Raw genomic sequence first — 19,127 nt, 5'->3', positions numbered from 1 at the left:
ATAATATAGCCTATGCCACCCGGGGGATAGTGTAGCTTCCTAACAGTGAAAGATTTTTTCAAATCGGTTCAGTAGTTTCGGAGCCTATTCAATGCAATCAAACAATCAAATCTTTCCTCTTTATAATAATAGTACATATAGATATAAAATTATTTTCATATAGGTTAAGTCAAATGTCAAATTTATATTTAAATGCCATTGTTTTCTATTGTGTAGGTAGTAAGTAGCTGTAGATGTTAAAATTTCAATGTCACAGAATTTACTTGTGTCGTTTAGAATAGATAATATCAAAGCTAATAAGAAAAATCAATGAAAGATTTGTTCTTAGCTTACTTACTTCTTACTATTCAAGCGCCTTACTAACTTATTTACGTTAATGGCATCGACATGGATCTTGAGCGGTGATAGAAATTGTGTATATTCGCCTTAGTCCAGGACAGTGACTCTACTATTTTAGTCAGGTCCCGTGTTCAAATCCCGGTAGGTGTACGCGTTTGAAGTCCATATTTTTTTAATATAACATTCTTATTACCCTGATCAGGAAGTAGATTAAAAAAAAGACTTTTTTATAACATGATTTATTGAAAATAAATAACATCCAGCCTATACTTAAATTCGAAAATATCAATTTTCATACCAATGTCAATCGCTCGCTGCCTGCTCGAGACAGCGTGGTGAGTCACTGAACGACCATTAAACAATTTTTTTAATCATAGGGCTCTTTTCTTTCATAACAATGGTTGTCTGTAACACTAAATAGTTATTTATGCTCGGGCAGGCAGCATATTAAGGTCCTGTTACACAATGTACAAGTAAAGTTGCGTACAGGTTAGTTGCGACTCACCAATCGAATCAAGATATTTGAGGTATTTTGTGAAAAGCACACAAATAGTGTTATCTGGCACATAAAGTGCCTATTAAATTATAGGATGGATCTGGTAGTTATGAAAGACTCATGGCATTCATTTCACTGATATTTTCAAAGTGAATTACAATTATGTGATAATTGATTTTGTTACGAAAATTGTTGTAGAAGAGCTATTTATAAGACCAATATCCAATAGAAAATTGTAAATATCAAATAAAAATTAAATTAAAAGCTATTATTAAGCTAACGTTGTTTTATTTCATGCGAACAGTTTTTTAATATTTTTATTTTGTCAATCGAGAAAATGCGAGGTTGCCAAACCGACATACCTACCTTTAAGTCAGCTAGTAAATGAACACAGTAGTACCTATTGAAGTACTTGAGAAACGTAATCTGTGTTATTCGGTACTTTTCAGTGGCCATTAATTTTTAGCTAATCTATGACAATTCGCTACTTTATTTGTACATTGTGAAACAGGCTCTAAGTATCTGTCTTAAAACGAAATGTTATTATAAATAGGACATTAAAAGCGTTAACATTATAATATTATTTTATTCACAATATTAAGTCGTATCTTTTATACTTTTCATCACAATAGGGTAATTGATTTATGACTATTCCGTTGGGAAAACTGGGCGGTCCATAGCTGATCCTATACAATTCAATATTTCCTAGCTCTTTTCGACAAAAGCCTTACAAATCCACTGGAAGATAAATTATTATTATTAAGATTTCGAAGGTAAAATATACTAGTCTAATATCATGTTCGTACTGAAATAAATTAATGAAAAAAGAAACTGCTTAGTTGACAGACAATCTGTTTTCACTGATTAACCATAGGTTAATATTATTATTTACTCATGTTTGTTATATATTAGCTGTGTCACAGTGCAGCCTAGCGAAACTCTTGAAGAAAAAAGCGATTCATTCAATTTGATTGTATGAAACGTGCTGTCATTGATAGATTGACACATGACGGCTATAATCATGTAAAAATAGAAATAGCCTACATCCACTACGTTTTAAGCAACTGTTATTTCGTAGTATTTACATCCTCTTTGTCTCAGTGTTGCTTTTTAATGAATTAGTTACTCTTAGCTATTTGACTATCTGAGTATAATATTTGTTAAGAAATTAAAATTAATGTATGACTATGCTCACATAAACATCGAACTTGTATGAAACATAATGTTATATTGCATTTATATGTGACGATGCTATGTTTATATTTAATTGGCACTTTACATAACTTTTATATAACTAATACTACCAGCTTTCTAATTATATTAAGCTACTTAATATAGTACCAATTTAATTCAAAGTTATATCTATAGTGTACTACCTGACCCGACAGACGTTGTTCTGTACACAATAAATAAAATACTGATTTATTATGCATTTGTCAAAAATATTTCAAATCGAAATAAAATCTATCCTATCTCTCAAGTTGGACTAAACTGTACACGATGAAGTAATCCCCAATAAAATCCGCCCATTAATTTAGGAGTCCATCGCGGACAAACAACGTGTCACGTAATTTATATATATTAAGATTATACAGCACTAGCCAAATATCGCTAATTTTCACTTGTCATTATTATTCTCAGATACTACAATGAGATAGATACATTCGACTAACAAAACTTTTATGTTGTAACCTTAGATCCTTTTTACGTCTGGATAAACGTGACAGCAGTGAAAATATCGAAAAAGATGAGGTTGAGAGTTAACCTCTATTTTGAGCGATGCACGCACACTTACAAAAAGTGTCATACACATCGCGAGTATAAGACGTAGCTTGTCACGCACACTTAAGTAGTAGATAAACTTGGACTGTTTTCATAGGTTGTCTAGCAGCAAGACAGTCAATCTAGACGTATAAATTATCTAAAGTTGTAACCGTATAAGAGGACAAAATTGAGATTTATTTTGTAAAATTAATATTGATACGGATCGGACAATATGAGTTATCAAAGGATTAAAATTCTACATTTTAACTACAAAGTACTGTCAGGTTTCTAATGTAAATTTAGTACACTCTTCTTTGTAATAATCTTTTATTTGTAACTCTATCGTCAATAAATTTTTCGATACAGCAGTGTACGCCGTAAATGTTACATGTAGGTAACAGAATAAAACATAATATCTGTAACTGTATCAATGTCAAAGTATGTTTAATGTGGTACTTCCTAATAAATGAATATTACATTAAATACAACTCTACTTTTGGTGAATGTTACCCAAGTAAATCAAGCCTTGAGTGTTCTCGAAGAGATATCCTTGAGAATTCGAGGTCCGGTGGAGACGAAGAGAATCCTATTGAGCACGTTTAAGTGGATATGAATCCTCTTAAAACCAACCTTACTCAAATCTCTCAACTAGGTTATATAATATATTATATTATACTAATAATATTTACGGACCTATCGTTAACATGTTGCAATTTGAGCTGTCAAGAATTAAAAGGGAGCAAATTATAATACATTCAAACCATTGGTATATTCTAGTATAATAAATTTGTTACAGGCCAATGATGAGTTTCATTAAATGTAATATTTAATTAAAAGGAATTACCAAATTAAACAAACTCTTGCGTTAATATAGTTACAGCTTTTATGTTTTATTCTGTAACATGTAACAATTACGGCGTACACTGCTGAAACTAGCTGGGATTTGATTGATTTGTTGACCTGTGTAGATGCCGAAAATTAAAAAAAAAACGATCTGAAGTTAAATATGCTTTGTTACAGGCCAGTGATGAGTTGCATTTAATGTTGGTAATATTAATTTAAAGGAAAAACCAAATTAAACATACTCTTGAATTGATATAGTTACAGCTGTTATATTTTATTCTGTAACATGTAACAATTACGGCGTAGACTGCTGTAACTAGCTGAGAGTTGATTGATTTCTTAACCTGTGTAGATACCGAAATTTAAAAAAATCGATGTGAAGTACATAGGCTTGTTTTGTCAAATTTTTGAAGCTATGAAATTTGACAGACTAGGTACCTATCTATATACACTGTCATCTGACCCCAAGAAAAACTTCATTAGAATCATTAAAAATAATTTAACAGTTTAACATCTGTAGCTTTCGTACAAATAACCTTTATATACTCGTAGCACTGATTTGCAAATCAAATTATACTAACCACTATATTTAATCCCCATATACAATTTAAGGGTTTATTCTTAGTTGTAGTTAACTTATAGTAATGATTATAATATAATGTATACTTGAAAATAATAAACTTATCTAATCTGTACATACACTTATGTTTAGTTGGTTCAATTTCACGATTTCTTTATGACTTAATATTAGTATCACCTTTGCGTATCTAAAATTCTATTTTAACATAAAATATATTTTAATTGTTAAGCAGACAGCTTTTTATAATATCTTCTACTAAATAAATCTATAAAGATAGCACTTATATTAACGTCTTTCCTACGAACTTAGTGTTAGTAGCAATATAATACAGTCTGTGAATATAAAAAAGTCAATAGGCATATACGTCAACATTTCATAATCTATTTGAAAGACAAACAAAATATTACTACAGTAAAAGCTCCTTATTCGCGCTTCTCTCACTAGAGTTTTCACTATTCGCGGATTTAAAAAAAATGCGAAAATTATTCGCGGATCTAATCGATACGTACATATCAATAAAAATTAAAAGGATTTCAATATGTATCCAACCCCACAACCTTTGTGAATCGTCAAATGGACTGATACAAAAATAGAACTTATTACAACCAATTGAAGGAGTTTTTAAAAACTGATAATAGACAAAGCATTACAAAATTCTTTAAGACATATATATAACATATAATAAATAAAACGTTTATTTTGAGATAACTACCATCCACTGTTAGTAAACTTATAATCTAATTGTGTTAGTAATAATATCTACGAAGGGACAAATTTACTTTTATTATATGGCCAACATATGGACAGTCCCTGCTGTCAGCTTCAGATAACTGGCACTGCTGCCTCGTATTCGGCGAAGAAGAGACCCGTTTTTTGCGTAGAATGGCGCTAAAGCTATCGACCTCTGCGTGTGCGAACATAGCGTACGCGCTACAGAAACGTGGGAACTCCAACAGTGCTCTGAAGGCGTTGTTATACTCGACTCGCAGGGTGCTGTATGATTTATTAGTGTAGCACGCCCACAGGCTAGTCAAGTAGAGCGATATAAAAAGAGTTATTTTTACTACTGTCGAGCAACGCGCGATTCTGCGTGCTATCGATATTCGCGCGAAACGTCAGCGCCCTGCATTCCCTCTCCATATCTGCTAAGTCTATATATACACTATATATTAACTATATGACGAGAAACGTCAAGTAAATTGATATTTTTATGTTTGCTTTTTAATAAAGTCACCTAGGAAGATATCCCTTATAATAAATTACCATTCCATATTCACGGTTTCTGTATTCGTGGCACATTTTCCGAACATACACCCCGCGAAGAAAAAGCTTTTACTGTATATAAGCTCTCTTGGTTATGACTACAATGAACAATATATATTTATATTTAAATATAAGCGAAACTCGAAATATATTTATTTGCAGTTTCGCCTATATTCCAAATTTCTTGTTCACCGTTCCAACGGGTGACTATTTGAATGAAGATACCAAAATTATACTGTAGATAAATCATAGGTGTATTATATCATGATACACGTGAAATGATAAAAGCTTTCTGTTAAGGAAAACAAGGTTACTACATGAGAACAGAGTTGCGAGGAATACAAATGCTCAATGTAAAACAAAGGCTTATTATACAAGGCACCGCCTGTTGCTTAAATAATGTACTTAACTGTATCTAGCCTTATTTATATACATACATGTTTCCAGTCAGTATTTTGTTTAAAATATACCTACGTAGTATATAAAGCTTGGGTAAATAAATAACTAGTTGCTCTGTATATAATTGACATTGAAATGTAAATATAAGCGATCTTTCCTTTAAAACGTTTTATTTTTATTTGAATAAGGTTAATAGTAAGGTTTCGGTCTGCAATTAAAAGGGATTCTTATCAATATGTTTTTGTGAAAATCTCGAACTATAATAATCACTTTTACAATAATTACCAAAATAACTGTTATTTACAATCTTAGTAATTCACCTATACAATAGCTTTCGCGTCAAGCTTTTTACTAATTATAATAATTTACAACCGTTATGACCTTATTAACTTATTAAGTACGGACCTAGAAATGTTATCTATAAGATAATATAGGCATTTTAGTTTTACATTATTGCAGATTAAATTACTTTTTTCCCCAGCTTAAAGTGGCGTTTCTTCTCCATCCTCGCTTTGCGGTAATCGAACGACTTTGGCACCTGATAACACCCCAACACCCTCTAAACAGGACCTTCTATTGGAGAGGACGTCTTTTAAAAACGCTCGTCTTGGACCAGCCAGATCTGTCCCTGTAATTGATCTAGTCAGTTTCTTTAAAGCGGGAAGTTTTAAGGCCTCTTCATATGAGGGTGGCTCGTCTGTAGGAGTAGTTTGCGCTCGACCTCCGAAAGGATCACTAGACGGAATAGGGGTTAATTCTCTTGAAAAATAAAGTGTAGACTCTCGATTTGGCCTATCTACTTCAGATAGTTGTTCATAAGTTGGAGTATTTGAAAATTCTAATATTTGTCGAGCACTTCTTGCGCTAGTTAGCACTCCGGCCCATGATCTTCTATTTTGCTGCTTGGCATCCAGCAACCTTGCATTACTGGCTATACTATGACTAGAGTGTGTACCAGCTAATTTAATCTTAGGTCTTCTGGCTGGTTCGTCAAAAGATGCAGCCTTAATAGTTGGCCTTACATTAGTTTCAGGTTGTATATCTATTGTTACTTCAGTATTAGACATATTCTCAGCTGGTTCTTCTCTCAAAGCGGCGTCTATACGCATTGCTTCTGAGTAAGATGGAACGATGGCACAATTACCCCGAATTGCAGCGAATAGTTCTAAGCTGTCTACAGTTGATGCATGGGATAGTGGCAAAGTACGAGCAGGTCTTGGTGCCGAGCATAGTACAGCACTCTGCTCATCAGCTAAGGCCCAGGCGTAATTAGAAGCTGGCACTGGAGGTAATATATCCGATAGATGTGTATCTAAATCTAATTGACGACTCGGGTCTAATTCATAATTTGTGCCAAAAATTTTCGTTATCTGTGGACAACAACCAATAAAAATGTAGTCCTGTTATATTGTTTTGAATAAATCATTAAATTTAAAATTATGCTTACCGTGTAGTGAACATATGCAGTATTGCATTCTATCAAAATTCGAAGAGGCCACGACAGGAGAAGGCAGGATAAAGTCCAGAATAGGACTTGTGACGAGTACCATTGAAAACGATCACTATCCCTGTAAAATTATTCATTATTACTTATATTTTACTAGTACAGAATGTTATGTCTAGTCAAAACCTATTCACCTGTACGCAACCATGTATTCTTTAAATGAACTGACGCCGACGAGATCGAGGCCCTCTCGCATTTCCATAAAATCATCAAATCTTTCATGCTCTGCAAAAAATCTTGATCTTTGATCTTCAAATTCTGTGGAACATAATAATTTAATTAGTTTTGTTCATTTCATTATCTATCAATATTATAAGGAGGGGAGAGAATTAAGGTTACGTTAATTAAATTGTGAATTTTTTTCAACTTTATAGCTACTATGATTCACTAATGAAAATTCTTGTATTTTCATTGTGATTATTGATTGATTTGTCATAGATTGTTTTTATGTATATTTTTCCTCTAATTAATTGCAATGAATTTATCTTCAAAATTTGATAAATAATGTAACTTATACAATTTCTTATTTTTTTATTTATTAACAATAGGTTCCTTAATCACTTCTTCTTCTTCTTCAATATTTTAAAATTACTTTCTTCAAAATTTCTCAGAGCTAAGAAGAACAGGACGCAAGAAACTCAGCAGACTTCTTCTTTTTTTTTATAAAATTTCGTTACATTAAAAATTATAATTTAAATACTCTTTCTCGCATACCTGGTATGGTGTGAAATAGACAATAATTATTATTGGTTAATTTTAAGCTACCACTAAGTGGTATAGCCACGCTTATATAGCTTAAAATTCTATCTATAATATAATATATTCTATCGATAAGTCAAGCTATTCATTTAATACAATTCATTATTTATAAATTATTGTTATACCGTAAAGTCATTCACAATTTATAAGCTTACAGTATATTGATTTTAATTTATTTCGTGCGGCACGCTTTTAGCCTTGCACGGAAAATTAACTGTAACATCAGATACACGTACAGTGCAATTAATCACAAGGTTGAACACGCTTTTCTGACAAAAATATTTTATAAGGTGTGGTGTAAGAAATTAATTTAAGTAGCTTCTATTATAAATATGATTTTTTTATATTGTAAGATTAATTAGCCTAATGGGTCATATAAGTGGAAGATACTAATAAAGCAATAAGTGTATTCTAATAGGATTGAATCCTATTTTATATGTATCGTTAATTGTACAAAGTACCAAAATTCATGGACGATGCGGTACTCGAACCCGCGCCTTTCGGGATACTCCCCAACGCTATTGCAAATTGTGCCAACGAGTTTCAATACGAGTTTTGGTGCTATCTATAGGATCTACATTACAGTAGATAACCTGCTAAACACCAATAATTGCATATTAGGAAATTGACTTGAGATGTCGCTTTTTCAAATCTAATCAATTTGATATTTTTAAGTGCTCTCTCATACTTCTAGGATGAAATATACAAATTTTATCTGTTCCACTCTTCGAGCCACAAATTTCCCAGAAGTGAGTGTAATCACTTAAACAAAATAATATAACAAATCTAATAGTGTTTGCATATAGTGTGGCGTTCAATGACTTTCAGAATGTCACATATAAGCTTGTAAAATATTTATACTTATTGTAATTTAATGGCAATCCATAATATGTAGAAAGATCGATTTAAATAAATAACAGCACATAATTAAGCAGTCATGGCGTTCATACAAAACTTTATATTTCGTGGAAACGGATACAGACCTAGCTGAACAAATAATAAATCTGACCAATGAGCATTCTGGCGAACTTAATACATCAGCTATAGCAAACATGTTTAGTTAGCTATTAATCTGAAATATACTGGCAATATTGCCACTTATAGCCAAATATATATCTAATTAGACAGATTAAATTTATAACCAAAATTATGAACGATGCGAAACTCGAACCCGTTACCCCTCGGGCTCCGCCCGAGCACTCTTACGAATTGAGCCGTTCAGTGACGAGTCAATTGCCTAATATGCAGGTAATAGGATTGTGCAGGTTATCAACTGTAAAGAAGATCCTGTAAATAGAGCCAAAACCTATGAGTTGAACAAGACATACGAAAATTTACGAACCATGCGTCACTCGAACGGTTGGCTCAGTTGGTAAGAGCGCTCGGACGGAACCCGAGAGATCACGGTTTCGAGTCCCACATCATTCATAAATTTTAATAACAAATTTAATTTGCATAATAAAATTATCCCAGAAGTAAGGGATATAACTTTAAAAATAACAAATTGTTTAGTAAGACAGATTTATTTGACATTAATTTGATCAGTTGCACTTAGCAAGGCAACATTAATAATCGGTAATATTGATTTAATTATCAATCCACATATTTTATTTTATTTTATTTTATTCATTCATATATACGACACCATATTTCCAGCGAAGATCAAAACAAGCTTAACTTGTGCGATGCTTCCAGACTCTAATAATTAAATTACATTCTCGATCTAGGGCACACTTCCCGTATTAATTTATTTAGATACTCATGTATATTTCCATTATTAATTAATCATTTAATTATAATACGACATATAATATTATTGACGACCTGTATAGCCGAGTGGTTAGCGATCCTACCTACTAAGCTAGAGGTCCCGGGTACGAATCCCGGTAGGTGCAAGCATTTATATGATAAATATGGATGTTTGTTTCCGAGTCATGAATGTTTAAATGTATTTATGTATGTGTGTATGTTTATATGAATTTATGTATGTATAAGTATATTGTATTAAATATATCATTGTCTTGTAACCCATAACACAGGCTATATATGCTTAACTTGGGGCAAGATAATTTGTGTAAAATGTGTGTCAATATTATATTATTATTATAATAATTTTACTAACTCTTATAAACAAAGAACATTATCTAGGTTAGGTTGGGAATAGTGGTTTGTGGGCAAATCATATTTGCACACTTTTCATTATCATTTATTTATGATATTATATTATCATTTATATATCATTATTTTTGACTTACTCTTGTAAACAATGTACAAATAAATATTTAGGTTACGTTAGGAATAGTGGTTGGTGGTACTTTCCCTAACCTAATAATATTGCAAAATTTCATTATCATTTAATTATGAGTAAATATTTAGGTTAGTGGTGGTGCTTGCCAACCAACCACTATTCCTAACCAAACCTAAATTTAGTTGTAGATTGTTTATTAGATTATTTTCCACTTGCACACTTTTCAGTGGATGCAGTTATGCCTAATTATAATTGGTATTTCCTGAAACAAACAATTTCACAAACTGCCTTACCCCATAATATGCATTACAAAGGCAGTTTGACTTCAAATAGTGAAGGAATCTGTAACTTCTTAATGAACATTCTCATTCGGTTTTCGAAAACTTGGCCATAAACTCATTAGTCTTAAATGAAATTTCCTCAAATAATAATACACTTTTCGACATAAGTACTTTTTTATACATATCTAAAGAAAATAAAAAAATATTAAAGTAAAGGTGTTAGCCGGGATCTTATCTATCGTGTTTTGATAAAAAAGATTGTGTTACGCATTTACCTTACCTTTAACTCTTTTATTTGAAAAATCATTATTCATCATGGCCACGTCCCTACTGTTTGGGCAAATATCACTGGTTACTCCTATACTAGAGGGCGATATTAGTCAGTTAATAGATAAGTATCGGCCTTTATCAAAATATGCCAATTTCGAAAAATACTAGAAAAAATTGTTACGGATAACTTATCATGCACTAGAGGACGTCGGAAACTCCACATAAACATGTTTTTTAAAAACGAAGACTGCTGACACGAATTTAATAAGTTTATAACCGACGAAAAAATCGGACGAGATTCTTTTTTACTGGAAATTTGTATACCCCGATGTTGATCCAGGAAAAATGAAAAAAATCCTATTCTAAGGGTGGGAAAATAGGGGTGATTTATTGTTCACTCACAGATTTTAATGCTCAGTTGTATATAACAAAAAAACCTCTCGACGAATGAGTTTTATCCCTCTCAGACTTTGCATTTGTGCTAAAGCTCGTTCATCGTAAGGCTTGTGCATTACCTTATTTGGCTCTAGATCAGATAAAGGAATACCCTCAAGTGTCACTTAGGTAGGTAACTATTTTTAAAAGTAAACAAAAATTAAGTTTGTAGTCATTAGTAGATTATAGACAGAAAAAATTATAAAATAAAAACTTTTTAACAGAAAAAGTTGATAAAACTCAAAAGCAAGTTGATCTTGCTATTTATTAACATTCCACCATAAAACCATACCACTTCTATGCACCCGGTTTCCGTCACGGTACCGATGACGTCATTAAATCTATCTTATTCTTCAATATAGGAAAAAAGATCAAAAGGGGTTTTTTTATAACCATTGACAAATTTTAATACCACCATCTAAGAATTCACAAACCAGCTAACATGTAAATAATTAACTATTAAATAAAGAAGATAAATTTTTTAAGCTTCTACCAATAAATTTCAAATAACACAATGACTAATATTCGCACAGAAATTAAGCAGAGTATCGCCCAACTCGTCGACGACTAATTTACGGTTGTCGTGTCTTCCGTGACTGACCTAACTGTACGATATGACACGCCTTAACACACGTCAGTTTTTAGATTAGGCACTATAGCGAATATCCATTCAAGAATCGATATGACATAGGCACAACAGATGCCTTCATTCCATGAGAGGTGTTAAGAATATTTTAAATTTTTGGACAAATAATGTCGATTGCCCATATCACAGAAACGCTGAAATGTGCAACTAGTGGGAGGCTTCTTTGCACAGGATGCCGGCTAGATTATGGGTACCACAATGGCGCCTATTTCTGCTGTAAAGCATTAATGTGTAAGCATTATTGTGTTTCGTTCTAAAAGGCGCCGTAGCTAGTGAAATTACTGGGCAAATGAGACTTAACATCTTATATATCAAGGTGACAAGCAGAGTTGTAGTGCCGCTCTGAATTTTGGGTTTTTCAAGAATTCTTAGCTGCACTGCATTGTAATGGGCTGAGCGTATCAATTACCATCAGGTGAACGTTCACGTGATTCACCTCGTCCCTTATTGTCATAAAAAAAACTTTTTTTTTTAAATTTGTCATTGGTGGCTTTCATGGACTTACCGCTAGCTGCTTCAATATTGGCGAAGGCGAATCCTTTGCTAAAGCGTACTTTAGTTATCGGAGTGCTTGTGTCCAGCAACAAATTCCGCGAGGCATCACGCTGTCCGCAGCACGCATGCGCAAACGAAGTACTCGCGCTGTGAGTGTTGACACGCTCATAGTACACCTGCGTTTACATAAATATTCTAAAATCCAAAGCTTAAAAATAATAATGGATTATCTAATGAGCAGGCAACGCTACTGTGATTCCTCTGGTGTTGCCTGTTGACTGTTGAAATAAAACACTTTTTAAAGAATTAAAACGCGTGTAATTTGTATGTTAAATTTTGCGTCTCTCTGAAAACGTGATCTAGAAAGGTCTCGAGACGTCGGGTTAGTAATAACAATGTTAGTTTTAAGCAAAATCGAATTTAAAACAGTTTTACACACGTTTTAATCCATTATAAATTATTTTATATAAATGTGTAACATTAAGGCGAGTGTTAAAGAAAATAAAATTTTTAAAGAAAGAAATTATATATTTAGAAATTGCAGCGGATGAACTCGCAAGGCGGGGGTGAGAGACCCAAATGGCTGGCCCAGGGCCACTCGTGCCACTGCCCTTCATCCAAATGCGCTCATGGATACGCTCTCTCACCTATAACCTACACAACACCCGATGAACAAATGTCTTAGGCTGTAGACAGTCAAAAGAAGCGATGCCTGTACTATCGCCCAAACCGACACGTCGACTTATCAGCCTAAACAGACATGATATCTGAAAGATGGTCGGTACCCTAACGGGTCACACATCACTAAACAAGCATCTATTTACAATCGGCGTAGCGGACAGTCCTAAGTGCAGGGGCTGTCTAGCCGAGGATGAAACGACCAACCAACTGGCTAAAACCTTAGTAAATACAAGGTCGCTCCAGGATATCTGCAAACACCCCAGGAGTGGTCTGAACTTCTGGAAGGAGCTGGGCTGGTTGGAATGACTGGCCAATACTGCACGGAAGCAGGAGCCCCTTACCAAAACCAATACATTTAGAAAACAAAATTTAAATTACCCTTACGTGGGCGCTATTCACCTACGTACATATTATGTCAACTGTGCCTACGATTTCTAACGGCTACGGCGCGGCGTGGCAGACATGTCTTTTACTTATTCTGTGTGGAAGACGCAAGTGTACGCTACGCTAGATCGTGGCTACTACATTTCTTACAGGATGATCCAAATTGATGTTCTGGAAAGTTGGATTATTAAGATGAATTATGTATTTTAATTTCTGAATTAATTTTTTATGTTTAAGGTTTACCCGTGTGTTCATTTAATGTCGCCATTGTAGCTGCTCACTGTATATGTGAAAGCTCTAAAAAAGCTTCTCAATTATCCGACAGAGTGCAACGTCGGCACTATCCGACTTCAGTGATGATTTGGTGGAGTATTTATTACCTATGAAGGAGTGACTGAGTTATACTTTTGTGAAAAAGGTATCAAAACAACGGCACAAGTGTATCACGATACCATTCTTGAAAAGGTACTATAAGGTCTCAAGGAAGCCTTGAAGACTTGGCGCCGAGTCATAAGGCTCGGTCTACGCTGTCATGGTTGGAAACGAACTAACGAAAGTATAGTCCCGATCTAAATCCACTGGATTATGATTTATGATCAGTTTTAGAAAGTACGGCATGCTCTAAACGCCATGATAATTTGGGAGTCCCTAAAACAAAGCGTACGATTGGCAGTAAAGAATTTTCCCATGGAAAGAGTGCGTGCTTCTATTGATAACTGGCCTTAGCGTTTAAAGGACTGTATTGCAGCCAATGGAGAGCACTTCGAATAAGGTTTTTATATTTTACATTGTTTTATATTTATGTATTAAACTAACACACTCTAAACGTAATAAATGTGTTTTTTCTTTGTTTCAGTATTTATGGCAAGACGATGTATTTATACCTGATTGTTATCTTGTATACATCAATGGACTATGTATAAGAAAATAAATAATTCATGAACCTACCTGAGTAGTTGTGTAAGCGTCTCCATTGCGATATCTAGTTACTTGACGTTTTCTTCTAACGTAGTGATAGCAGATCGCCTTCCACCTGGTATGATATAAATAGAATTTAATGTCTTTAATAACAACATGAATTTGTTTTTTTTTATATAGGTGGGGTAACCGGCCATGGACATCTACAATACTGGAAGTTTAGAAATGCATTGGAGACCAAGTTTGATAATTGCTTCTGATTATAAATATTAGCCACAGCTGTATTGCTAATCAACAGGAGCTACTAGCTAAAAAACATAATAAACCACATCTTTTCTATAATTTGAATAAATGTACCTAAAATATTATTTAATTAAACAATGGTATCAACAAAATATCAAATCTACTAATAAATTAGATGCTCTATTTTAAGGTATTATTAATTTTATAATGCGACTAAAGTTTACAGCAGATGAAATAATTGTTTAAAACGATACTTTCATAAATCATACAATTTCTTTTTGGTATCGATCGGACATGAAAACATAATAAGCCTAGATGTACACTATTCTACCCACATTTTAACTTAAAAGTTATCCACAGCAACATATTGCCGTTCTTTCATTACGAATTAAATTATTAAATCTATATATAATAAATCTATATATAATATATATGTCAGAGAATTAGAATATAAAAGTAATATGGCCTGTATGATTATATTCTACTCTGTGTATTGGGCTGAACTGATGGCGAACGTCATCTTTCAAAGTGTGTTTGAAGTTGTCACTGTGTACGTCACTGTCGGTGACGTGATTGAAGTTTGTTATTATTGTCCATCAGTAGAGCGCTCATTGAGAAGTCGCATTCGTCTTCAAGCTAGCGCCCGCGCCGGTTGTGCGCACTGATCGATTTAAATAACATGGTGGATACCAACACCGTGACGCCTGATTTTAAATCCAAATAAATCTCCGAGATATATATTAGAAATTTCCAATTGACTCATCACGATATCTTGGGAACCATTAGGCGTAGAGACTTGAAATTTGGTAGGAATATTCCTTTCGCCGAGTAGAGATCAGCTAAGAACGGATTTTACGACATTACATACGCAAGAGTTTTTTTTATTATGAACAGAACAACGTCTGTCGGGTCAGCTAGTATAGACATAAAATAATAATATTTATGTACCGAATAAAATGATGAAGGGTTATTTCTACCGTGCCAAAAGGACCGCCACGTGGTTTGTGGTTTCACCATACTTATTAACACAATAGCAACACGTTCATTTGTGGTCATATTTCTTTTGCCTAAACCCTTGATATGTCATTGCCGTTCATACTCTCTTAAAACAATCATGGGTACGGGTTTGTTAATTTAATATAAGATATAAAGGCTACTAGAAAACCAAGCGCTTGCAGCTATTTAGGTCAACGGATCAGCCTAGCTGACCAACGCAGAAATGCTGCCACTATTCTTGGTAAACTCTCTTCGTAATGATAGTTTTAATTTAATGTAATCATAGTATTACAAATATAAGAAAATATTTAGATTTGAGTTTCAATATAAATGTCAAATTCTAATAAGCACGAATACTATCTATCAAATGAATAAATATTAAAGATCTATAGCACTGTTAAACAATAGTCCGTAAACACGGACACAATTTAATCTTCTTAACACAAAAGCTGAGAGCTTTTCCATGCTAACTAAATGTTGAAAACGCGGCTATAACTTAAGCTATATTATCCATTTAAGTTTCTACACTTTTTTTAACTGACTTCAAAAAAGGAAGAGATTCTCAATCCCAGATCTGACAATGACATCCATGAGAAAACCACAAATGTCTTAAATTTGCAATAAGTAATATCGTGCCAACCGATTTCGATGATTCTTTTTTTGTATATATGGAAAGGATATACTTCAAAAGTAGTTTGGTGAGAGTTTGGTTATGTTCTGATTATGGGATCCATGACAAAGTAACGGAACTCTTCAATTCTTAGGAACAAATTAACGATACTCGGCCGAATCTTTTTATGCTATCGGTTGTTTTTTTGTTAAAATTTTTAAGTAATACAGAAACTTATATTTATTTATTTCATGTGTTGATACCGACTAGTTTCGGAGCATTTAGAGGTCCTTCATCAGGGTAAGTTTAGTTTCGAGAAACGGGATGTTATCGCGAATTCAAAAGTCTCGGAAGTTTTAATAATTTAATTCCTCATTTATTCTTGTAAAATGTTTCTATGTCTGACATTAATAAAGTCGTTTTAGCCATATAAATTTACAGCCAATACAAATTAAATTGAAGTTATGTGTTGTGTAAGCGTGTGACAATCTCCTTTACCCCAAATCAGGGTATATATATATTGCAACTGAGCAATAACATCAAGTTTTAATCTACGTAAGAGCCATTAAACATTTTCTTCACGTCCTCTTTCCTTACTAAAGTTATGCTTCTTTAGGCGGTCTATGAAAATATGATGAGAGTGAAATTTTAAGATGCGCGCGCATCACTGTGATACAAAAGTAACAGGGTGAAGTTGGTTCCTAAAATTTTCTGACCTTTGCGCATTCGTTATTTTTTTTGGTTTCTTCGTCCATTATTAGGATAGGCAAAGGGTTCAAGTACAGCCGTATTCGTTATTTAATTATTAATTTTCATAGCCATCTTTGCAAGACTTTTATAAAATTGTTTTTTCTAAAAACGTAGAATAGCACGAGGAATAAATCATATTTATGATTTTTGCTTCGTTATGCCAAAGAAGTATAACCTGTTGCGTGCGCACATATGTACACACACACTTTTTTTATAAAGGTTTGGTTACAATACAACCCAAAACTACCAAGTAAATATAAACTGTGTTTAAAAAAGTATGTCGAAGAGCTCTTGAGATTCTTCTGATGTTGCAAGAGAATTTGAGTGGCGGTGACCACTTAACATCAGCTTTAGTTAGCGACAAGCGTACCGGTCACCTGATGATGACCACCGCCTACATTCTGCAGCAACAGCAGAGGAACCACAGGAGCCATGTCACAAGACATTTCGTTAGCTTAAAATGATAACTTTCTCGCCTTGCGGCAATATAACTAGTAAGCAACATCTGATAAAAAGCTTATAAAAATGAAATATAAATAAAAAATATTTTATATAATATATTACTTGAAATAGATACAGTAGATAAACCCCTACAGAACATTTGTCATAAGTATGAAACCTTTGCGCCATAATTTTAATTGTATTCTCAGTCCAGCGAAGCATAAAATTAGTTTCAGACTATCTGTAACAGAATTGCTATTCCAACAAGGTAATTTTTCCTGGGTAATAGTCTCATTTCCTCAGTATTTATTAGTAGAACAGCTAGTAATTTACTACTGTTACAGTTGGGCCCATGATGAGGCTATTAAAATGTATTGAATATTTCTTTATTTCAGTTCCTTTTATCTTGTTTACTTAATAAACATTAAAATTAGGTCTCATGTCACAAAATGAAATAGAATAGCTTTAATATAAATTAATGTAATCTTTTATAAATTTTTTTCAGCACCGCATATCAAATAGTATTTATTTTAATTGCATTTTATGGTGGCTTTATAATTAAATAATTATTTCCCAAATATGTATATTTAAGAAACATCTACAGGGTGCCATACAATGACATATTGAATACAAGAAACATATTATTATATAGCTATCATTATAATCATTCATAATTTACATTCAACATACAAAAATTTCCACCTTACGCAATTTAAACCCGGGATCCCTTTCTAAGTTTTCAGGGTCATAACCAGTGCCGGACTAGCCACATAGCAAGTGTAGCAATTGCTACGGGCCCCTCGCAAAAGGGGGCCCCGCATGTCCCACTCATTTCTGTCTGAGCATATATTTTTGAGAGAAACTTATTAAGATATTGAATTTCTTCATGTGGCAATAACGTGAAACGTTACAACTTTTCCTACTGAGACAACCCCCGTCAGAAACTTGGTAACTGACTAATTCGAGTATATACCAAGGGCTCATTGAAAGAATTTGCTACGGGCCCCGCGTAATCCGTTACTGGTCATAAAAACAAAGTTTTCGAAATAAACCGCCAATAAAATACAATATTTATAGATATATAAGTTTTATCAACGTGGAACTTTAACATTGTAATTATTATGACGGGTACTCACAATATATATTTTATTAATTTGATGCCGATTTTTCGATACAATTGCACGAATCGTGGTCGCGGCGGAACTGCGGAGGCGGCGAGAAACTCTTGACACATTGATATTTGACACTAATAGTACATCAATCTGTCCACGTGGCGCCTAATTCGTTTTGGTCTTTAATTCCCATATATTTAATCTACCATACGTGGAAGGGGTCACTGATAAAATAGGTAAGGATATTGAGGAGGAAGTTTGATATAAAAAAAATTTTTCAACCCCTCAACAAAGTGGTCGCCTACCTACGTTCGCCAAAAGACAGTATTCCGTACCAGTGCCCCGGGTCTATAAAGTTGATTGCAGCTGCGGAAGCTTAGGAGCTTAGGTATCGGATAGGATATAGGTATCGGATAAATGAAAAGAGCTATTTCTCAACGCGTTAAGGAACATATGAGGAGTCAAAGATAACGATTCTAAAAATCCGCGATAGCCGAATACTTGCTTAAAGCCGGTACCAACCACTGGATCGAGCTGCATACCCCACGGGTGATTTCTGCTGAACGCCAATACATCCCACGGCTTGTTAGAGAATATGGGCTATCAAAATAAAAAAGCATCCTAAAAATTTTAATAGCGAGGATGGTTTTAGGCTAGCGGCAACATAGAA

General features: G+C 33.6%; 1 protein-coding gene across 1 annotated transcript in view; it reads right to left on the bottom strand.

Moving 5' to 3' along the window:
* Nucleotides 1–570: 570 nt before the first annotated feature.
* The window catches only part of LOC126967882 (transmembrane protein 151B-like), a 42,435-nt gene continuing 23,878 nt past the window's right edge, over nt 571–19,127 (bottom strand). The window contains exons 4-8 of the mRNA XM_050812577.1: nt 14,336–14,420; nt 12,333–12,498; nt 7,323–7,446; nt 7,132–7,252; nt 571–7,054 (exon numbers count right to left, since the gene is read on the bottom strand). Of these exons, the coding sequence (XP_050668534.1) occupies nt 6,167–7,054; nt 7,132–7,252; nt 7,323–7,446; nt 12,333–12,498; nt 14,336–14,420 (1,384 nt within the window). The 3' untranslated portion in view covers nt 571–6,166. The remainder of the gene's footprint in view (nt 7,055–7,131; nt 7,253–7,322; nt 7,447–12,332; nt 12,499–14,335; nt 14,421–19,127) is intronic.

This window comes from Leptidea sinapis, chromosome 14 (assembly GCF_905404315.1).
Source record: "Leptidea sinapis chromosome 14, ilLepSina1.1, whole genome shotgun sequence".
In the NCBI taxonomy this organism is placed as follows: Eukaryota; Metazoa; Arthropoda; class Insecta; order Lepidoptera; family Pieridae; genus Leptidea; species Leptidea sinapis.
This window is presented reverse-complemented; position numbering and strand designations above follow the sequence as displayed.